This window comes from Mobula birostris, chromosome 3 (assembly GCF_030028105.1).
Source record: "Mobula birostris isolate sMobBir1 chromosome 3, sMobBir1.hap1, whole genome shotgun sequence".
Taxonomy (NCBI): Eukaryota; Metazoa; Chordata; class Chondrichthyes; order Myliobatiformes; family Myliobatidae; genus Mobula; species Mobula birostris.
Window position 1 is genome coordinate 227,186,794 of NC_092372.1, and position 23,984 is coordinate 227,210,777.

Here is a 23,984-nt window from a genome sequence, read left to right on the forward strand (position 1 = left end):
TTCAAGAACCACTAGATTCTGGAATGGTTCCAGAAGACTGAAAATGTGCAATATCACTCCATTCTTCAAGAAGGGAGAGAGGCAGAAGAAAAAAAGATTATTGCCCAGTTTGTCTGACCTCAGTGGTGGGAAGATGTTGGAGTCAATTGTTAAGCATATGGTTTTGGGGTACTTGGAGGCACATGATAAAATAGGCTGTAGTCAGCATGGTTTCCTCAGGGAAAATCTTCCTTGGCAAGCCTGCTGGAATTATTTGAAGAAATATCAAGCAGGATAGACAAAGGAGAATAGGTTGATGTTGTGTACTTGGATTTTCAGGAGGCCTTTGACATGGTGCCACATGTAAGACCACTTAACAAGTTAAGAGCCCATGGTATTACAGGCTTGTTATTTCATCAACCAAAGCCAGTTTTCCATCTGCCGTGGTTAGAGCATGGAACAGTACAGAATGTGTTGTGCCAGCTTTTTACCCTTCTGTAAGATCTTTATAGAACTCTGGTTTGGCTACACCTGCAGTATTGCCGACAGTACTGGTTGTCCCACTGTAGGAGGGATGGTGAACGTTTGGAGAGGAGCAGAGGTGGTTTACCGGGATGCTGCCTGGTTTAGAGTGTATGTGCTATCACCAGAGACTGGATAAACTTCGGCTGTTTTCTCTAGAGCACTGAAGGGAGATCCAACAGAAGTTTATACAATTATTAGAGGCTTAGATAGAGTAGGCAGAGAGTACCTGTTTTCCAGGGTCCAATATCCGAGGGTGTGCATTGAAGGTGAGAGGAGGGTGGAGGTTCAGGGGGGATGTGAGGGTTAAGCTTTTTACTCAGAAATTCATGGATGCGTGATATGGTGGTAAAGGCAAATACATTAAAGGCTTTTAAGATTTGTTTGGATAAGCGCATGTATGTCAGGAAGATGGAGGGATATAGACATGGTGTAGGTAGGAGTGATAAGTGCTTGGGAGGTTTTGATTTATTCTGTTGCTGGTTTGGCACAACATTGTGGGCCGAATGGCCTGTTCCTGTTCTATGTTCTGTATGCTTTATTGATCTAACCCTTCCCTCCATGTACCGATCTAGGAGTCTCTTCAATGACCCTCATGTTTCTGCCTTCGGCACCACCTTTGGCAGTGTTCTGTACACCCACCACTCTGAACAAAAGACTGCCTCTGCCATCTTCCCTATACTTTCCTCCAAACACCTTCACAGTTTCTGAGATACTCCAGTCACATCATCAGCAGGGATTGTCATTCCATTTCCTCACGTTATCCTTTCCGTTTTTACAGTAACTCCTCAGCACAGACGTCTCTTTAGTTTCTTCTGAGCATTCACACAGTTATCACAGTGCACGTTTTATCGACGTCTGCATTTCCCTTCTCTGTGTAATAAGCTTCATTGGTTTCAGGATATGGACTATTCCAGGATGATTGAACGCCTTCTGAAGCTTGCCGTAAGTAGTATTTTTTTTCTGAAAGGATTGAGTTTACAGTGATAATTCAGCACCAAGCACAATTTGGCTGTTGAAAATCAAGGCTATCTGCAGATTGGTGCTGAATTAACTGCAACCACCCTGTTCAAATTCATTTTCTTGTGGGCATTCACATGAATTGTGTGTTTCTTTGTCAACCACCTTTAGTCCATCCCCCTGACAGAGTCCTAGGCCACCGATAGCAGCTCGCCAGTGTCCTCTGTCCTGGGACAAACGTCGATTGACCCTGTGGTTTCTGCTTTCACTACATGACTTCATACATCTTCTCGACAAAGACCCCTCCTCTCCCAGCAATGAGGCCTTTGGAGCTTCTGCTGGGGTTCCTGTTGTTTTTACAGGGTGGGGTTGCTAGTCCCATGCCCAACCCTCGTCCTTTCACAGCCAGACTTGGGACCGTCCATGGCAGAGTTACTTATTGTGAATGCCCACAAGAAAATGAATCTCAGGGTGGTAAATGGTAGGTATATGTACTTTGAGAATAAATTGGGTTTGAGCTTTGAGCCAGCTCTCGTTGAGTGAAGGTTTGCCAGCGTAATGTGCCCTACATCCCACAGGATGGCAGTTATGGGGAGGTGGTGGCTCGGGCAGGAGATTGCACCATCCCACCATCGCAGCCTGGCATTCTGAATTGACAGTGACTTACAACATGAGCCAGTCTATCCTGATGCTCCACTCGTGCCCCCTCAGTTATGTTGTGCTGGACAAGTCAAACAGACTGACAGATGTATTTAATTCAGTCCCAGTCACATCCTCAGTGACCACTTTATTAGGCTAAGGAGTGGAACCTGATGTGGTCCTCTGTTGTAGCCCGTCCACTTCAAAGTTTCACGTGTGTTGAGAGTTGGTCTTCTGCACACCCCTGTTGTAACATGTAGTTATTTGAATTACTGTCACCTTCCAGTCAGCTTGAACCAGTCTGGCCATTCTCTGACCTCTCATTACAACAAGGAGCTTTCGCTCACTGGATTTATTGTTTTGTTTTTCATACCATTCTCTAAGGTCTAGAGATTGTTGTGCATGAGACCCACAGTTTCTAAGATACTCAAACCACCCCTCTGGTGCCAACAACAATCCACAGTCAAAGTCACTTTGATCATATTTGTTCCCCTTCTAATGTTTGGTCTGAACCTCTTGACCATGACTGCATGCTTTTATGCATTGAATTTCTGCCACGTGATTGGCTAATTAGATAGTTGTATTATCGAGCAGGTGTATCTCATAAGGTGGCCACTGAGTGTAATTTGGCTCTTGATAACCAAAGAAATGTGCAGAGATTTACAAGGATGTTGCCAGGAATTGAGGTACTTGGTACGGGGAGAGATTGAGTAGGGTATGACCTTCTTCCTGGAACTTAAAAGACTGAGGGGTGACCTTATAGAAGTGTATAAAACAATAGGGTGAATACACAGCCAGCGTTTTAGGCCAAAGCACTTCACCAGTCCTGGTGATGGGTCTCAGAAACATCAACCGCTTATAGATGCTGCCTGACCTGATGAGTCCCTCCGGCATTTTGTGTGTGCGTTGCTCAAGATTTCCAGCATCTGCAGAATCTCTTGTGAACAGAGTGAATGCACACAGTCTCGTTCCCAGGGAAAGGGAACCAAAAACTAGAGAGCCCAGGGTGAAGGTGAGAGGACAAACTTTAATAGGAACTTGACGGGCAACTTCACACGGAGGGGAGGCAGTTTAGGAATGAGCTGCCAGAGGAAGAGATTGAGCAGGTGCAATAACATTAAAAACTCACTTAAACAGGTACCTGGATAGGAAAGGCGTTGAGCAGGGGTTCTCAACCTTTTTTAATGCCATAGACCAATATCATTAAGCAGGGCAGCATGGATGTCAGGTTGGGGACCCCTGGATATGGGTCAAACACAGGCAAATGGGACTGGCTTACATGGGTATCTTAGTTGCCATGGAGTAGTTGCGCTGAAGGGCCAGTGCTGTGTGATTCTATGAATCTGAAATAAAAACACAAGGCTGGAAATATCCAACAGGTCAGGCAGCAGCTATGGAAAAATAAATGGTCAACATTTCGGATCCAGTTCTCTGTCAGAACTCTTAATGCATCTCCTACGACTTGAGCCTTGCAAAGGGAAGACCGTCATAATTCAGCAGAGGAAATGAGCACCCAAGTTATCTCTGAGACAGGTCAAACAGTCCTTTTCTATCAGGTCAGAACATCCCATCATCCTGTTCCCCCTACCTGCATCTCTGTAGCCATGGAAATAAATCCCCTCACAGCCCATCATCTCTTTGGTTCTTTCATCACATAACAGCAGCTACATTTCATTGAGTTTGAGGAGATTTGGTATGACACCACATTTCTACAGATGTACTGTGGAGAGCATGCTGACTGGTTGCATTACCTCATGGTCTGGAGGCTCCACTGCACAGGATCAGGAAGGGCTACAGAGGATTGTAGATTCAACCAGCTCTATCATGGGCACAATCCTCCCCACCATCAAGAACATTTCAAAAGCTTGCTGGAATTCTGCAGAGGAAAATGAGCGTCCAAGTGGTTTATGACACAGAAGGGGACCATTTGGCCTATCAGATCTCATTAAAGACCCTCACTATCTTCTCATTCTTCCCATCAGGGAGGAGGTTCAGGAGCCTAAGGATATGTTTTAGAAAAAGCTTCATCCCTCCCATCTTTAGACGTCTGTTCAAAAGTCTTATAACAGCAAGATAGAAGCTGTCCTTAAGCCTGGTGGTACGTGTGTCTTCTTTACTTTACTTTATTGTCGCCAAACAATTGATACTAGAACGTACAATCATCACAGTGATATTTGATTCTGCGCTTTGTGCTCCCTGGAGTACAAATCAATAGTAAATGTTAAAAATTTAAATTATAAATCATAAATAGAAAGTAGAAAAATGGAAAGTAAGGTAGTGCAAAAAAACCAAGAGGCAGGTCTGGATATTTGGAGAGTACAGCCCAGATCCGGGTCAGGATCCGTTCAGCAGTCTTATCACAGTTGGAAAGAAACTGTTCCCAAATCTGGCCGTACGAGTCTTCAAGCTCCTGAGCCTTCTCCCAGAGGGAAGAGGGACGAAAAGTGTGTTGGCTGGGTGGGTTGTGTCCTTGATTATCCTGGCAGCACTGCTCCGACAGCGTGCGGTGTAAAGTGAGTCCAAGGACGGAAGATTGGTTTGTGTGATGTGCTGGGCTGTGTTCACGATCTTCTGCAGCTTCTTTCGGTCTTGGACAGGACAACTTCCATACCAGGTTGTGATGCACCCCAGAAGAATGCTTTCTACGGTGCATCTATAAAAATTAGTGAGGGTTTTAGGGGACAGGCCAAATTTCTTCAGCTTTCTCAGGAAGTAAAGGTGCTGGTGGGCCTTCTTGGTAGTGAACTCTGCTTGGTTGGACCAAGTCAGGTCATTTGTGTTATTGACCCTGAGGAATTTAAAGCTTTTGACCTGTTCCACTTGCGCACCACTGATGTAAGTGGGAGAGAGGAGAGGTGAGAATGTCCAGGTTGATGCGCTGTTTGATTGTGCTGGCTGCTCTACAGAGACACTGAGAAGTACAGAAATGAAATTGGTGCTCATTAGAGCACAAAGGCAGGGCCTTTCAGCCCAAGGCGCCTAAGCCTTGCTAATGTTTTGACAGGATGCAGTAGAGTGGTTCAATATTGAAGCTGATCATGGACATGGATTTACTGTGGACCTACAGCTGAGACGGGAATGTACTCCAGGGCCCTTGGTCTAATCTCTCCACTCTTCATCTTCTACAGGTACCCAACCACCTGATCTGGCTCATCTTCTTCTACTGGTTCTTCCACTCCTCTATGAACTTCTTGGCTGAGCTGATGCAGTTCGGAGACCGGGAGTTCTACAGGGACTGGTGGTAAGCAAAGCCTTTGGCAGCGCGTGGAGAAGGTGCACCCTGTCTCCACAATCGAGCAGCCACTCCCTGAGCACTCACTCGACCCCTCACCTTCATTATCATCTGTCTTCTCCAGCCGCTCTGCTGTCATCCCGGCAATGAAAGGGTTAGCGTATGAGGACTGTTTGATGACTCTGGGTCTGCACTTGCTAGAGCTTAGAAGAATGAAGGGGGATCTCATTGAATCTTATCAAATATTCAAAGCTCTAGATAGAGTGGATATGGAGAGGATGTTTTCTATAGTGGAGGAGTCGAGGAGTGTAGGACCAGAGGGCACAGCCTCAGAATACTAGGATGTCCCTTTAGAGTAGAGATTCATTGCCACGTATAGCTGTGCAGGCCAAGACATTGGGTATATTTAAAGAACAGGTGATACGGTTCTTGAATAGTCAGGGTTACAAGGAGAAGGCAGGAGAATAGGTTGAGAGGGATAATAAATCAGCCATGATGGAATGATGGAGTGGACTCGAGGGTTGAATATGGCCTACTTCTGCTTCTAGGTCTTATGTTAAGTTCACCCGACTTAAACCTATGTCTCCCAATCTCAACTCTGCAATCTTGTCGAGATTCCAAGTCCACCCGCTTGATCTCCTTCCGCCCTAAGCTCTTGTCTGATCTGGGTGATTTTGCAAGGGGTTTTGCATCTTGTTTGTTGTCCACCAGCGGTGCTTTAAAGCTGAATGCAGCATTCACCAGTGTGAATTCATCCCCTCAATCCTCCCCTGCAGCGGACTGGTATCAAACTACACTCCCGTACTGTTGGTGTCCCGGTGTCCCTGCCGTAGTCCTGTGATCATTCGAGTCGAGTGTGACGTTCTCCAGAGGGGCTGGCTGTCGAGGCTGATCCAGGATCCACACATCCTGATGCAGTGTGGGCAGGAGTCAGTGCTGGGTCTTCTGGTTTTTTCAGTCTTTCCTTTCACTTGTTCTCTGTCACACAACAGAGGTCGTTCTCGTGTAATCTAGATGGAGGGATATGGATATGGAGTAAGCAGGAGGGATTAGTGTTTGGGTGTTTTCGATTTGCTTTTTAGCTGGTTCAGCACAACGTTGTGGGCCGAATGGCCTGTTTCTGTGCTGTAGTCTTCTATGTTCACTTGTAGCAGCAGAGCCAGACTCGAGGACAACTTCTGTCCCACTGTTGTAAGACAAGTGAGCTGTTACTCTTTCATCCTGAGAGTGGCCTCAGCGTGGCAAAAGAGGAGGCCATGGATCAACGTGTTATTGGGGATGGGAATTAAAATGTCTTGCCACCGGGAAGTTCCACTTTTTGGCGGATGGAGCTGAGGTGCTCGACAAAGCGGTCCTCCATTTTATGTTGGGTTTCACCGATGTAGAGGAGACCGCAGCGGGAGCACTGGAGACAATAGACGATCCCAGCAGATTCACAGCTTAATTGTTCCCTCATCTGCAAGGACGATTTGGGGCCCTGAATGGAGGGAAGGGAGGAGGTGAATGGGCAAGTGTAGCATTTCTGTCACTTGCAGGGATATGTGTCAGGAGGGAGTTTAGTGGAGAGGGATGATTGGACAAGGGAATCACGAGGCAGCAATCCCTAATGAAATGTTTGTGTGGACATGTTTGTCACTGTACCTGTGGCAATGTGACAATAATAAACCAATTTAACAGGTTACCTATCCATCTGTTGCTCAGGGTCTATTGATGTGGCCTTCTCAGGTCACTGGACTAAATCGTGCTATGGTCTCTTACCCTTCCCACTCGCCCTCAGTTCCTGACGGGCCCATGGCATAAACAAGGTTGGGAACCCCTGCAACCTCTACTATCCGTGTACCTGTCCGAGTACGTTTTCAATGTTGCCAGTGCGCCTGGCTCACCCACTTCCTCCGACAGCTCATTCCACTCAGTGAAGTTTTTTTAAATCTCTCTCCTCTCACATTAAACATGTGCCCTCCAGCTCCTGACTCCACAACCCTAGGATAAATACCCTGTGCATTCGTCCTATCTATGCCCCCTGATTTTATACAGGATCACCTCTCATTCTCCTACACGCCAGTGAGTGAAGTCCCAACCTGTTCAACCTCTCTGCATGGCTCCCTTGAGTCTGAGCAGCATCCTCTTAAATCTCCTCGGCACTTCGCAGGTTCGTTCTGATTCAGTTTCATTTACTTCTCACATGTATATCGAAACAAACAGTGATCACGGGATACTCAAAGCCGATCAGTGTTCTAAATGCAGTCTCACCAACACCTTGTGAACTGGAACATTACGTTGCAACTTCTATACTCGGTGTCCTGACTGATGAGGCCAATGTATAAAGTCCTGATAAAAACATAAGAAATAGGAGCAGGAGTCGGCCACCTGACCCATCGAGCCTACCCCACCATTCAATAAGATCATGGCGGATCTGGCCATGGACTCATCTCCACCTACCTGCCTTGTCCCTGTAACCCTCAATTCACCCCAGAGAGTCTCTGCCCAACTCTTCAGCTATTTACTACTCTGCCTGACCTGCTAAGTTCCCCTGGCATTTTGTATGTGTTACAGTGTGCTAAAAGCCACTTTGGCCACGTTCACGAGTCGGAGTGGATAGGGAGGGGTGAAGTACATGGAGGAATTTAAGGTGAGGCAGGGTTTGAGGGTCGGCACAACACTATGGGCCGAAGGGCCTGTACTGCGCTGTACTGTTCGATTTTCTATGTAAGGATGACAGCAGCAGGCTTGCTCTTTCACTTTTATATACCTAGAGACACAGCGTGGTGACATGCCCCTGCAGCCCAGCAAGCCCACACCGCCAAGTTACACCCGCGTGGCCAATACGTGGGAGGAAACCCGCGCGGTCACGGGGAGGATGTACAAACCCCTTATAGACAGGGGTGGGAATTGAACGCGTGTCACCGGTGCTGTGACAGTGTTGCACTACTGTGCTGCCCGAACTGTACCTTGAGAAATCTCTGATCTGTTCCTGCCCTAGGAATTCGGAAACAGTGACGTACTTCTGGAAGAACTGGAATATTCCCGTCCACAAGTGGTGCAGCAGGTGAGAGCGGCTTCCCGCGCTCCCAGCCAGCCGGGGCTCTTTCAGTCTGTGATCTGATGCCAGCTATGACTCAGGAAACCTTTTCAGTGTGGGGCAGAGGGCAGAAAGTGCTCACAGTGGTTTACAAAGGTAAAAGAAAAATGACCATAAGACACAGGAGCAGAATTAGGCCATTCAGCCCATGGAGCCTGCTCTGCCATTCCATTGTGGCTGATTTAATATCTCTCTCTCCTGCTTTCTCCCTGTAACCTTTGACACCCTGACTAATCAAGAACCTGTCAGCCTCCATTTTAAATATACTCAATGCATAGCCATCTCTGGCAATGAATACCACAGATTCACCACCCTCTGGCCAAAGGAAATAAGAAACCTCAGATGTTGAGAGGTCATTCAGCTGAGCCTCCTTACTGCTCCCTCTACTCCCATGACAAGAGAGGTGGGTGGGTGGGTGGAGGTGGGACGTAGCTGGGATGGTGAATTGGTTAGTTATGCAATCTCATCATGTAGAACACAGCAGAGCACAGCTCAGAAACAGGCCCTTCTACTCACGATGTCTGTGCTGACCATAATACCAAACTAAGCTGACGCCATCTGCCCATTCTCCATTTCCTCAGGGCCAAACGTCTGAATAAATACTTCTTCGATGCCACCATCATATCTGCTTCTACCACTCAGTCCAATGAAATAGGATTGCCATGTGAAAATCCTGAAAAATTCCCTTCCCTCACATTAAATTTATGTCCCCTTGCACTTGGTGTTTCCATTCCAGGATATTTGTACTCTGGGAAAAAGATACTGACATTCCACTCTATCTCTGGCTCTCATAACTTTATAAACCTCAATCAGATCTCTCAACTGCTCCAGAGAAAATAGCCCAAGTTTGTCCAACCCTCATAACCAAGTTCTCAGATCTCAGTGGTCTCTGGTGATGAAAGATGGGATTTATAAATAGGAACTGAAGGCAGAACACACGGTTAGTGGCAGGATCCCTAACAGTGTGGAGGAACAGAAAGATCTTAGGATCCACGTCCATCGATCCCTCAGAGTTGCTACACAAGTTGATAGGATGGTTAAGAAAGCAGATGGTGTATTGGTCTTTGTTAGTCGAGGGATTGAGTTCAAAAGCCATGAGGTAATGTTTCAGCTCTCTAAAACCCTGGTTAGACCACACCTGAAGTATTATGTTCAGTTCTGGTTACCTCGTAGAAAGGATATGGAAGCTTTCGAGAAGGTGCAGAGATTTACCAGGATGCTGCCTGGATTAGGAAGCATGTCTTATGAGGTAAGGTTGAGCGAGCTGTGGACAGCTAGAGACTTTTTCCCGGGGTAGAACTGATACAGGAGCATAACTTTAAGGTGATTGGAGGAAAATATAGGAGGGGATGTCAGAGGTGAGTTTTAACACAGAGAGTGGTGGGGGCATAGGACGCCATGCCATGTTGGTGGTAGAGATTGTAACATTAGGGACATTTATGACCCTCTTCAGTAGAGACATGGATGATAGAAACATGGAGGCTATGTAGGAGGGAAGGGTTAGATTGATCTTGGAGTAGGTTAAAAGGTCGGCACAATATCGTGGGCCGAAGGGGTTGTACTGTGCTGTAGTACTCTATGAAAAGGTGGGGCCTGTGTGTGAATCCTCGGTAGCAGGTTAACGCAGAGGTCAGTGCAGAACACCATCATCGATGTTGTTAAACACAGAGGCGAAGCAGAGAGCCACAACATTTCTTTGCTTCTTTCCTTTTATATTCTAGTCCTCTGGAAATGAATGTTAACATTCCATTTGCCCTACTCACCACTGACTGAACCTGCAAATTAACATTTCGGGAATCCTGCGAGGGCACCTCAGATTTTTGTATTTTCTCTCCATTTAGAAAACAGTCTACGCGTTCATTTCTTCTACTGATGAGCATGACCATACAATTGCCGATCTGTATCCCATCTGCCATTTCTTTGCTCATTCTCCTAATCTGTCTGCTCTTTCTGCAGTCTCCCTGCTTCCTCAACACTATTTGCCCCTCCACCTATCTCCGTATCATCCACAAACTTGGCCACAAATCCATCATTCGTGTCATTCAAATAATTGACATATAACGTAAAAAGAATCAGTTCTAACACAGACCCCTGTGGAACATCTCTAGTCACCAGCAGCCAACCAGAAAATGCTCCCTTTATTCCCACTCTTGGTCTCCTGCCAGTCAGTGAGACACTTCACACACTTTGGATCTTTTCAATGATTTCTGATCCCCTGGCCCCAATCGTCTTATTTTCACTATGGATGTCCAGTCGCTACACACCCCCATCCCCCACCAGGAAGGCCTCAAAGCTCTCCGTTTCCTTCTGGACACCAGACCCAACCAGTTCCTCTCCAGCACCACTCTCCTCCATCTGGCAGAACTTGCCCTCACTCTCAATAATTTCTCCTTTGGCTCTTCCCACTTCCTTCACACAAAAGGTGTAGCCATGGGGGCACTCACGTGGGTCCCAGCTATGCCTGCCTGTCTGTCGGCTATGTGCAACAGTTTATGTTCCAAGCCTACGCCGGTGACTGTACTGCACTGTTCCTATGCTGCATTGACTGCATTGGTGCTGCACCCATGCAAAGCTTGTCGGCTTCATCAACTTTGCCTCCAACTTCCACCCTGCCCTCAAATTTACCTGGTCCATTTCTAACACCTCCTTCCCCTGTCTCAATCTCACTGCCTCTGTCTCTGGAGACAGCTTATCTACAGATGTCTATTATAAACCCACGGACTGTCACAGCTACCCGGACTATATCTCTTCCTAACCTGTTACTTGTAAAAATGCCATCCCCTTCTCTCAATTCCTCCATCTCCGTTGCATCTGCTCTCAGGATGAGGCTTTTCATTCTAGAACAAAGGCGACGTCCTCCATGCTGCCCTCACCTGCATCTCTTCCATTTTGTGCACGTCTGCCCTCGCCCCCATCCTCACACCACCTCACCAGGGATAGGGTTCCCCTTGTCCTCACCTACCACTCCACCACCTCACCTACCTCTGCGTCCAGCAATAATTCTCCGTAAATTCCACCATCTCCAACAGGATCCCACCACCAAGTACATCTTTCCCTCCCTAACTTTCTGCTCTCCGCCGGGATTGCTCCCTACAGGACTCCCTTGTCCATTCGTCCCTCCCCACTGATCTCCCTGCTGGTGCTTCACTGCAAGTGTTACAAGTGCTACACCTGCCCCTACACCTCCTCCCTCACTACCGTTCGGGACCTTAAACAGTCCTTCCAGGTGAGGCGACACTTCACCTAAGAGTCTGGTGGGGTCACCTTCTATGTTTGGTGCTCTCGGTGTGGCCTCCTGTACATCGGTGAGACCCAATGTAGATTGGGAGACCGCTCCGAGCACCCACACTCCTTCCGCCAGAAAAAGCAGGATCTCCCACTGGCTGCCCATTTTAATTCCACTTCCCATTCCCGTTCTGACATATCAGTCCATGGCTGCCTCTACTGTCACGATGAGGCCACACTCAGGTTGGAGGAGCAACACCTCATATTCCAACCTGCTGGCATGAACATTCTTTTTCTCAAACTTCTGGTAATACCCTCCCCCCACCCACCACCACCTCACCATTCACCGTTCACCATTCCCATTTCCCTCTCTCACCTTATCTGTTCACCTGCCCATCACCTCCTTCTGGTCTTCCCCACCCTTCCCTTTCTTCCATGGCCTTCTGTCCTCTCCTGTCAGATCCCCCCTTCTCCAGCCCCGTATCTCTTCCACCAATCGACTTCCCAGCTCTTTATTTCATCCCACCTCCTCTCCCGGCTTCACCTATCACCTATTACCAGGTACTTCTTCCTCCCCTCCCTCACCTCCTTACTCTGACTTCTCATCCTTTTATCCTGTCCTGATGAAGGGTCTTAACCTGAAACATCAACTCTTTACCTTTTTCCATAGAGGCTGCCTGGCCTGCTGAGTTCTTCCACCATTTTGTGTGTATTGCTTAGATTTCCAGCATCTGCAGATTTTCTCCAGTTTAATGCTTTATCCGTGCGAGTATCTTCCCCATTCTGATGTTTGGTCTGAACAACCGAACCTCTTGACCATGTCTGCATGCTTTTATGCACTGAATTGCCGCCATGTGATTAGCTGATTAGATATTTGCGTTAATGAACAAGTGATAAAGTGAATATTCCAGTTGTTAAGATATTAATGAGGCTGTACTTGGAGTATTATGTTCAGTTTTGGTCGCCCTGTTTTAGAAAAGATTTTATCAAACTGGAAAGAGCACAGTAAGTTTACAAGGATGCTGCCAGGACTTTATAGGGAGTGGTTGGACAAGCTAGGACTTTATTCACTGGAACTTGGGAGACTGAGAGGTAATCTTAGAGAGGTGTACAGAATCAGAATCACGTTTAAGACTGTAAGACATAGGAGCAGAATTAGGCCTTTTGGCCCATCGAGCCTGCTCCACCATCTTTGTTTTCCCTCCTCAGCCCCACTCCCTGGCCTTCTCCCCGTAACCTTTGATGCCATGTCCAATCAAGAACCTATCAATCTCTGCCTTAAATACACCCAACGACCTGGCCTCCACAGCTGCCTGTGGCAATAAATTCCACAATTACACCACCCTCTGGCTAAAGAAATTTCTTTGCATCTGTTTTGAATGGACGCCCCTCTAAAACTGAGGCTGTGCCCTCTTGGCCTAGACTCCCCCACCATGGAAAACATTCTTTCCACCATCTACTCTGATATCACTGACATATCTCCAAAAATGTTTTGTTTTGTGCCAGCAGTATAGTGCAATGCATAATAAGTTACCATAGGAAATACAAAAATTAATTAGCACAAAAAAGTGAGGCAAAGTTTGTGGGGGTCAATGTGCACACAGTCTTTTCCCCAGGGTGAGGAATCAATAACCAGAGGGGACAGGTTTCAGGTGAGGGGCAGGAGATTGAATGGGGACCTGAGGGGCAGCTTTTTCACTCAGAACGTGTTCAGTACATGGAACGAGCTGCCAGAAAAAGCAGATGAAGCAGGTAAATTAACGACATTTAAAAGGTACTTTGGGCATGATTATCATCATCATCATGTGCTGTGCCGTATGACATGAGCAATCACGGTCTCCATGACTGTGATTGCTTTTGGCAAATTTTTCTACAGAAGTGGTTTCCTTTTGCCTTCTGGGCAGTGCCTTCGTAAGACAGGTGAAGCCCGCCATTGTCAATGCTCTTCAGAGACTGTCTGCTTGGTGTCAGTGACTTGTGATGTGCACCAGGTACTCATACGACCGCCCACCACCCGCTCCCATGGCCTCATGGGACACTGATCGGGGGCTAAGCAGGTGCTACACCTTGCCCAAGGGTGACCTGCAGGCTAGCAGAGGGTGCAAGCACCTTACACCTCCTTTGGCAGAGACATATCTCCACCCGCCACCCTGGACATGTACATGGATGGGAAAGGTTGAGAGGGATATGGGCCATATGTGAGCAAATGGGGCTAGTTTGGTTGGAGCACCTTGGTCAGCATGAACCAGTTGGGCTGGTGGGCCTGTCTCCCTGCTGTGTGATTCTATAACAAGGTGGGCTCTGTACTGTACATCGGATTTGTGATCTCGGCACCCGCCACAGGATCTGCTCAGATACACATGCGGATGGGTAACTGAATCACCTCTGCCGATTTTCCCCACAGACACTTCTACAAGCCCATGCTGAAGCAGGGGGTGAACAAGCGAACGGCTCAGACAGCAGTCTTCCTCGCCTCAGCTTTCTTCCATGAGGTCAGTTCGTTAAACGCTGACGATTTGCCACAGTGGTTAGCGGGACTATTACAACTGGGGGCGTCGGAGTTTGGAGTTTAATCCTGACGTCCTCTGGAAGGAGTGTCTGTACGTCCTCCCGTGGAACGCAGTGCTCCGCTTCTCTCTCACAGTCCAAAGATGCACCGGCTACGTTATTGTCCCGTGATTAGGCTGGGGTTAAATCGGGGTTATCGGGGGTTGCTGGGCACTGTATCTCTAAATACAAATAAATAAATACAAATCGGGGTTATCGGGGGTTGATGCTGTTATGTTCTGCTCTGCATTCACTGGGCTCTCTCTTCCTTCTCTAGTACCTGGTCAGCGTCCCTCTGAAGATGTTCCGGCTCTGGGCATTCATGGGCATGATGGCGCAGGTGAGTGACTGCACCACGCTGGGCCTTTCCGAGGGGCTGCGGCGGTAGAGGATGTGTGAACTGGTGTTGTGGATAGCAAGGAAGGTCGTCCAAGGTGACGACAGAGGTTTCGCCCTTCAACAGGACGAATCAGTTTAGATCTTACACAGTGAACGACAGGGCACTGAGGAGCGTGGTCAAGCAAAGGGATCTGGGAGTACGGGTACATAAATCATTGAAAGCAGCGTCACAGGTAGACAGAGTCGTAAAGAGAGGTTTTGGCACATTGGTCTCGGCCCGAAACGTCGACTGTACCTCTTCCTAGAGATGCTGCCTGGCCTGCTGCGTTCACCAGCAACTTTGATGTGTGTTGCTTGGCACAGACTAGATGGGCCAAAGGCCCTGTTTCTGTGCTGTACTTCTCTGTGACTCTATCAATCAGATGGAAAGTTGGGAGTGTGGAATTTAATCCCAGCAAGTGCAGTGAGACAAAACACTTTTGGAATAAAGTGGGACCGTGGCTTGATGGGATGGTGAAGAAGGTAAGAAGTTAGATGGGGAGGTATGAAGAAGCCACCCTTTGTACCCATTAAATACGAGTTGTTCGGTTATGTTGGGGGGGTGGGTGTTAGATCCTCAGAGAGGGATGGGGGTGGTATCGCCTTCCCTCACCGAGGTAGTACAGGTATTTGGGTGCCACGGTGTAGCAGAACAGCACAACACTATTATAGCCCAGGGTGTCGGAGTTCATATTCAATTCTGGCATCCTCTGTCAGCGAGTTTGCACAATCCTTCCAATGTGTGCATAGGTTTCCTCTCATAGTCCAGTGTAAATTGTCCCGTCACAATCAGTGGGTAGCTGGGCCGGTGTAAGTTGTCCTGTGACTAGGCCAGGGTTGAATCAGGAGTAGCTGGGCTGTGTAGATTGTCCCGTGATTAAGCCAGGGTTGAATCAGGAGTAACTGGGCTGTGTAAATTGTCACGTGATTAGGCCGGGGTTGAATCAGGAGTAACTGGGCTGTGTAAATTGTCGCGTGATTAGGCCAGGGTTGAATCAGGAGTAACTGGGCTGTGTAAATTGTCCCGTGATTAGGCCGGGGTTGAATCAGGAGTAGCTGGGCTGTGTGAATTGTCCCGTGATTAGGCCGGGGTTGAATCAGGAGTTGCTGGGCTGTGTAAATTGTCGCGTGATTAGGCCAGGGTTGAATCAGGAGTAGCTGGGCTGTGTGAATTGTCCCGTGATTAGGCCGGGGTTGAATCAGGAGTTGCTGGGCTGTGTAAATTGTCCCGTGATTAGGCCGGGGTTGAATCAGGAGTTGCTGGGCCGGTGTGGATTGTCCCGTGATTAGGCCAGGGTTGAATCAGGAGTAGCTGGGCTGTGTAAATTGTCCCGTGATTAGGCCGGGGAAAATCAGGAGTTGCTGGACGGTTCAGCTCAAAGGGCCAGAAGGGCCTGTTCCACTCTGTTTTCTCTAAATAAAATTTTAAAACTCTGCCACTGAATCTGATCCCTCTCTTCCACACAGGTGCCGTTGGCCTGGCTGGTGGGCCGGTTCCTGAGTGGGAATTACGGCAATGCAGCCGTCTGGCTCTCCCTGATCATTGGTCAGCCAGTGGCCGTCCTCATGTACGTCCACGACTACTACATCCTGAACTACGGCGGCAGCCTGTGACTCCCGCACCCTCCTGCCACCCTCACCAGGAGCCTTTGGGTGGGGGGAGAGCAAGTGTCACTATTTCATTACCTGAGTGAGAGATTAATGCCTTAAAGGGGCAGGAAACGACCCTTTAATTAGAAGTAACTCCAGCTGTGGGGAGTGGAGGGGGTCGGGGCCATGTGTTAGGGGGGTGGGGAGTCTCTGAACTCACAGAGTGCAAGACCATCCATTATAGTGGGGCTGGCGGTCTGTGTGTTTGGACCCAATTCCAAGGGTGCTGGGGGAGGGGATGTGCAATTTCCTCTGACTCCCCCTGCCTCCCTGTCACAGCCTGGGGACCTGAACCCTTGGCTGTTCTCATGGTCTCCATGTCTTGGGGTCCGAGAGGGGCAGCTCATTTGCCTGGTAACAGAGGCCTTCCATTCCACTCCCCACCTGGCTAACGTGGGTTCACCCCTCCAGTCACCCTGCTTCACAATGTACGTCCTGTGGTCATCTTCATAGGGTGGGGAGTGCTGGGGAGGGAGACTTTCTGCAGAGGTGAACCTGCCCTTGGGTCCTGGCCTTAGGAGGACCCACGTTCAGGAACTCCTGGCACTCACCTGGGACTCACCTGGGACACACAGATCAGCCACAAACCTGGTTATCAAATTTCCTCTCATGCTCACTGCCCGTTAATATAAACACCATAAAAAAGGGAATTTGAGATTTCAATCTGGGGAAGTGTATTTAAGTGGACAGTTGTGAACAAGTGTCAAGGGGGCTTCCTTCGAGCTCCCACCCTGCTGTAGATCAGGGAAACCACTGTCTCATGAGGGGACTCTACACAGCGGCTCCCAGACCAGGAAAACTCTCCCTCACCCACTAAACCCTGGAGTTTACCCCCTCTAGAACTTAGCAAGCATAACAACAACCTGTGAAAAAGCAGTCCTCCACATGGCAGCAATCATTCTCTCCTCACCTGACACCCGCTCCCCCCCCACACATGTAGCGTTCAGTCGCGGATGATCTCTGTGTGGGCGAAGGTCTTTGTACAATCATCTGTCACTTTAAACCGCCGGACAGTGAGAATCCAGTGTCTTCAGGGGCAGCATCAGCCTCTCCCAGAAACTTATTTCACCAAGTGCCTGTCTCTGTTTTCTTTTGTAACTCTGGATTGTAAATGACTATTTCTTACTGTGAGGTAGACCGCAGTATCAATGCAATTTTGTGAGTGTTACTGTGCAGAAGGATCTGTCCAGTGTCTGTCCTGAGGCACAGGGAGATGGGAGTTTACCCACCCCATGGATATCTGCACCACTAGGAGCCCAGATCTGGTGTTTTGGCCAAGTCTACCTGTTGCTGCGGTGGTCTGGGTCACAAGGACCAGCTCAATCTTCCCTACCACCACGTCTGGCAGCCCTCACCAGTATCACTGGAGTCGCCACTGGAAATGGAGACCGAGCAGTGGAAAGGGGGCCATCCCTTTGCTGTTTCTCTCATGTTTTCATCAGCAAAGCAGAAGTGTTCCTGTAGGGCAACACATTACCAACAGCACACTGCACATATAGTTATGCCCCCGCCTGCCCGCGTGGCTTCAGGCCGAGGGTGAGCCATCACTGCCATTCTAACGTACAATGGGGCCTCAGTTGTCAAGAGAGCCCTCCTGTGGTGTACACCACAGAAAGCCGTCCCCAGCTGTGTGGCAGGGATATCTGTGGACAGAGGTCCTACTGGTCCAGCCCTTCATCTTTCTGCTGCTAAGCCCCCGAGCCCCCTTCACCAGTGGCTGGAACTCTGGTCTCAGATGTGAATCGCCGTGAGTCAGTGTTCCTCATTAGGACTTTACAGACTCTTATTCAAGTGCTAACTGTGTACACCTCAAAGAATGGTCACTAACCGTGCCTTCAGTGAGCCCCCACCCCCCAAGGGAACAGGTCGACATTCACTGGCCGAACCCAGTCCTGGTGGTGCTGTACAGTTGTGTAGAATCGGCTGGGTGCCTAACGGCCTCCAGCCATATCACTGCCTTCCTCTAATCACCAAAGGATCCCATCAAATGTGTTTACTGCACAGTTAGTGTGTATTGGTTTAATCTAATACTGATCTCAGTCTTCCTGTGCCAAGTTTTTTGGAGTTTTTTTTTTAAGCTTGTAATTATGTGAAAACATTTAAAGTTGATCATGGAATAAACGAGGCCAATGAGGTCTGACCATCCCAATGTGGGGATGAGAACAAATGGTTTTTAATAAATATTCTTTTCAATAAAGTCCCCAAGAGCTGTTTATTGTTTTAGGAACCTTGTACAGTTCAAATAGTTCAGACCCAGTTGCAAGCCTTGGCCTTCCTTGCTGAGCCTTCCAGATTGTTGTTGGAGTGGTGTCGCAGGTAGACAGGGTCGTCAAGGTGGCTTTTGACACACCTGTCTTCAGGTCACTGAATAGACACATTGGGACATGGTGTTGCAGTTGTACAAGATGTTCGGAACATTGTCTGATTTGGTCACCCCACCCCATTTGTGAAAGATGTCATTAAGCTGTAAGAAATGCAGAGATTTACAGCGATGTTGCTACAAGCTGAGGGACTGAGTTACAGAGGGAAGTTGTTCATCTTGGGATTTTAGTCACTGGAGTGTAGATGTATGAGAGTTGATCTTAAAGGAGTGCATAAAATCATGAGGGGCATAGAGTGAATGCACAGTCTTTCCCAGGGTTGGGGAATCAAGAACCAGACAGCACGGGTTTAAGTTGTGCAGGGAGACATTTAATGGGCCTTTCATCCACAGAACAAGACATAGTTGAGGCAGGAACAATAATACTGGAAAAGGATACTTGGACAGGTATGTGGATAGGAAAGGTTTCGAGGAGGGGGTTCCAACCTTTTTTTATGCAATGGCTCAATACCATTAAGGGGTCCATAGACCCCACATTGGAAACCCCTGGTGTAGAGGGATGTGGGCCGAACGTGACAAGCTTACTAGGAATTTGATTGGCCAAAGGGCCTGTCTCGGTGCTGTATATCATGCAATACAGGCTCCTAGGTTGCTTAAGGTTGTCATAGCCGGGAGATGTAATGGGGAAAAGCTCCCACCACCTATCAAATGCTCCCAATGGGGTGCATTTCAAATAGCCTCTGACAACCAAGTCTAATGCCTGGTCTTCACGTGTGGCTTAGCTACTAAGCCAAGCAGAACAGTTTCTACAGATGGGAGAAGGGGCAAAGGCCGATTACTGGTGCCTTAAAACCAGGCACTTTGGGCAGATGGGACTTGTTAGCTGTGGGGAAGGTTTCAGGAGTAAACCCCAATGGAAGAATCTGGAGCTGCAGTCCCCAAAGACACCATTGTCCTACATTGAGTTCAATGCTGACTGGCAATGCCACAGGTGTCAAACTATCAATATCAGTCTCTGCTGTTTCTTTGGACTCATCAGCTGGTGGAGTGGGGGAGCCTGCTCATCACAAACAGCTCTGGGCAACCCTAACCAACAGAGAGACTCACCTCGCAGGTTTCTATGCCTCTCAGTTTTATAAACTTCTAAAGAAAGTGAGAGGGAGATCCTTCGAGTTTCTGCAGGCTGTACTCTGTCCTTAGGGATGGGTGGTGTACAGAAGATCAGCCCAAACAAGGAGCTTCTTACATACTCTCTCAAGATCCTCTTGGACCTTCAATGAAACTCAGACCTGCTCAAATTTGAGAACTTTATTTCTAATAAAAGATACAATATTAAAGGCAAAACAAACACTGCTTAAACAATGGGTTTATATTAAATGAAAATATACAAAGCATTCACTTTCCTAAGGGTTTCTCCTTCGGATGGCGCAGATGAGACGGTGAGGGAACCAAACCTCTGACAGTCAGTAGATACTCTGTTCCGTTCTCACAGCTCACTGGAAGAAGAGATATTCGTAAAGTTCAAAGTAAACTTATTATCAAAGTACAAATATGTCACCCTATACATTCCCGAGAACAATTTTCTTGCAGGCGTTCACAGTAAATAAAACGGAACACAATAGAATCAGTGAAAGATGGCATCCAACAGGGCAGACAACGTGCAAAAGGCCATCTGTGCAAATACAAAACAAAATAATAATAAATAATTAAGCAATAAATGGAGAACATATGATGAAGAGTCCTTGAGGTGAGCGTGAAACCAGTTGAGGTGAGTGAAGTTATCCTCACTGGTTCAGGAGCCCAATAGTTGAGGGGTAATAACTGTCCCTAAACCTCTTGATGTGGGTCACAGGGCTCCTGTACCATTTTCCTGACAGTAGTGAGAAGAGAGTACGGCGGGGGCACCCATCTTGTCACACCTCCATTCCCCTCAGTCCCTTTGCACACCCAGCGGTGGGAGCAGAGAGAGCAGACTGCAGGGCACATTAATGCTGTGAAGTGGCTGCTCTGTCCAGGGCAGCAGGAAGGTACATTAACATCACTCCACCAGCCACCAGGCAAAAACCCCTCAGTTTCTGAGATGTTGACTGATGTAAGAGCCAACAGTGGACAAGACACTAACCCAACAGCACCCAAAAGGTCACTGAACAACCACCAGTTCAGAACAGGGGACCTTTTGAAGTTGTTTTCAGCTTAAAGGAAATGCAGGGATTATCCTGAGACAGTCCAACACTCGGAGAACTTACCTCTCTTCACGGGCACCAAGGCAGGTCTGGACAATCTCACTGGACAAGACTGCACCCTTGGTGAGAAAGCAATGGACACTGACTGTCCAACTATACAAACTGCTCAGAGTTTTCACTCAGGCAAGGAAGTCCTTCCCCATAATGGCCTCCAATGTCCATATGGCAGCAACACAAAAATTGCTGGAGCAACTCAACGTTGATTGGAATACCGAGCAGACACAACAGGAGCATTCCCACGCAGCTCCGACAAAGATTTTTGATGAGAAACCCAGTCTCTATAAAAGAGGTGGAGCAGTCATCATGGAAGCAGTCGTCTGAGTAGTGTGAGGCAGAATAGTCCGGCTTTGGCTCAATAAAGCTTCAGCATAAAACAGGCCGAGGCAAGGTAAGTTCATTTCTTAATGAACTCTTGACAGAATAGGGGATGTGTCTACAGAGCCAGTGTTCTGTTCTGGATGTCAGATGTGGGATTTCCAGGAGACTCCCAGCCTCCCCGATGGCCACATTCTGTGACAGGGGCATCGAGATGCAGCTCCTTAGAGACTGTGTTAGGGAATTGGAGCTGCAGCTCGATAACCCTTGGCTTGTTAGGGAAAGTGAAGTAGTGAGACAGGAGCTACAGGGAGGTGGTCACCCCAAGGCTACAGGAGACAAGATAAATGGGTGACTGTCAGGAGAGGGAAGGGTGAAACGTCAGATAGTGGAGAGCACCCCTGTGGCCATCCCAGTCAACAATAAGTACTCCATTTTGAGTCTGGCCCCATGGCTCAGAAGGGGAGGGAACCGAAGAGGATGTAGCAGTAACAGTGGACTCGATAGTCAGGCGGACAGATAGGAGATTCTGTGGACGCCAAAAGGAAACACCAACGGTAGTTTGCCTCCCAGATGTTTCTCGATGCATCCACGATATCCTGAAAAGGGAGGGTGAGCAGCCAGAAGTCGTGGTACATCTTGGTACCAAACAGGGAGTTAGGAAGGAAGCTGAGAAACAGGACCTCAAGGGTAGTAATCTTGGGATTGCTGCCTGTGAGGAGAGGAATAGAATGAGGTGGCAAATAAATGTGTGGCTAAAGAATTGGAGCAGGAGGCAGGGATTCAGGTTTCTGGATAACTGGAACTTCTTCTGGGGCAGGTGGGACCTGTACAAAAGGGGCCGGTTGCACTTGAATCGGAGGGGGACCGATATTCTTGCGGGCAGATTTACTAGAGCTGTTCTTAGTGGTTTAAACTAACATGGCAGGGGGATGGGAACCAGTATGATAGAGCTGAGGATGAGCCAGCAGGTTTACAAGTAGATGATGGGTGTAGCATGAATGCAAGGAAAGACAAGCCAATGACTCGATGTAAATGCAGACAGAGCAAAGAGTTAAATTGTACCACAGAGGAAAAATTCATAAGAGCGAAGAATGCAGGACCAAAGGTGCTATATTTAAATGCATGTAGCGTTTGGAATAAGGAGGACAAACTTGTGGCACAATTAGAGATTGGTCGATATGACATTGTGGGCATCACTGAGTCATGGCTGAAAGAAGCCCATAATTGGGCGCTTAACATCAAAGGATATGCTTTGTATTGAAAGGACAGGCCAGAAGGCATAGGGCGTGGTGTGGCTCTGTTGGTTAAGAGATGGGATTACAGCTTTAGAAAGCGGTGACAGAATCAGAGACTGTTGAATCTTTGTGGGTGGAGTTAAGAATCTGCAAGGGTGAAAAAAACATTATGGGAATCATAGAGGACTCCAAATAGTAGCCAAGATGTGGGGTTGAGATTGCAAGGGAGCTGGAAGATGCATGTAATGAGGGTAACGACACAATCTCCGGAGCTGAAGGCCTCGAAATCCTCGGCTTTGTGTGTTTCAGCGGCCGGGGAGAGGTCGGAGGCTGTATCAGAGAGGCTGCTCGGAAGCTCGGAGTTTTTGGACAGATGGACTCAGTGTCAGCTGGGGTCGGCTGCTTCCAAGGTATCGGCAAGTTGACGGTGCCTGGAGGTTTATGACAGGGAGTTTCTCCCTTTTGCCACCTGCTATCAGGGACTCGGGAGTCGATCGACTCGGGACTTGGAGACTTTTTTTTTTTTTTTTTTTACTGTGCCCATGGTTTGTTCTTCATCAAATTATGGTATTGCTTTGCACTGCTGTAACTATATGTTATAATTACGTGGTTCTATCAGTGTTAGTCTTTGGTCTGTCCTGTTTTTCTGTGATATCACTCCGGAGAAACATTGTATCATTTCTTAATGCATGTATGAATTTCTAAATGACAATAAAAGAGGACTGAGTATTCTCATAATCTAAATTGTAATGAGGAACTTCAATATGCAAGGGGATTGGGAAAAATCAGGTTGGTGTCAGATTGCAAGACAGGAAATTTGTTGAATCTCTACAAGATGGCTTTTTAGAGCAGCTTGTGCTTGAGCCTACTCGCAGAAAGGCTATCCTAGATTGGGTGTTGTGTAATAACCCAGATCTTATTAGGGAGCTTAATGTAAAAGAACCCTTAGACAGTGATCATAATATGATTGAATTCATACTGCAATTTGAGAGGGAAAAGCAGAAGTTAGATGTATCAGTGTTGCAATGGAATAAAGGGAATTACAGGGGCATGAGAGATGAGTTTGCCCAGGTGGACTGGAGAAGGATACTGGCAGGGATGACGACAGAGCAGGGGTGGCTGAAGTTTCTGGGAATAGTTCACAATGTGCAGGATAGATATGTCCCACAGAGAAAGAAGTTCTCAAATGGCAGGAGTAGGATGTTAAGGACTGCGTAAAAGCCAAGGAAAAAGCATACGTGGTAGCTAAAGTGAGTGGGAAGTTAGATGACTGGAAAGCTTCTAAAATCCAACGAAAGGACAGGCTGCATCACTGTCTGGTATGAAGAGGCTACTGCACAGGACCCAAAGAAGCTTCAGAGGGTCGTAAATCTAGTCAGCTCCATCTTGGGTACTAGCCTACAAAGTACCCAGAACATCTTTAGTGAGCGGTGTCTCAGAAAGGCAGCGTCCATTATTAAGCACCTCCAGCACCCAGGGCATGCCCTTTTCTCACTGTTACCATCAGGTAGGAGATACAGAAGCCTGAAGGCACACACTCAGTGATTCAGGAACAGCTTCTCCCCTCTGCCATCCGATTCCTAAATGAACATTGAATCTTTGGACACTACCTCACTTTTTAAATATATATTATTTATGTTTTTGCATGATTTTTAAT

General features: G+C 47.7%; 2 protein-coding genes across 2 annotated transcripts in view; one reads left to right on the forward strand and one right to left on the reverse strand.

Annotated features, from left to right (window-relative positions):
• The first annotated feature begins 1,406 nt into the window (after positions 1–1,406).
• On the forward strand, positions 1,407–16,767 carry LOC140195617 (diacylglycerol O-acyltransferase 1-like). Its single transcript, XM_072254267.1, has 6 exons — positions 1,407–1,446; positions 5,229–5,341; positions 8,313–8,378; positions 14,041–14,128; positions 14,461–14,523; positions 16,029–16,767. The coding sequence occupies exons 1-6, from the start codon at positions 1,420–1,422 to the stop codon at positions 16,173–16,175; spliced, it is 504 nt and encodes a 167-aa protein (XP_072110368.1). The 5' UTR covers positions 1,407–1,419; the 3' UTR covers positions 16,176–16,767.
• Positions 16,768–19,824: 3,057 nt separating this feature from the next.
• LOC140195616 (cilia- and flagella-associated protein 20) overlaps positions 19,825–23,984 on the reverse strand; it is a 31,486-nt gene continuing 27,326 nt past the window's right edge. The window contains exon 6 of the mRNA XM_072254266.1: positions 19,825–20,027. Coding sequence (XP_072110367.1) covers positions 20,025–20,027 — 3 coding nt within the window. The 3' untranslated portion in view covers positions 19,825–20,024. The remainder of the gene's footprint in view (positions 20,028–23,984) is intronic.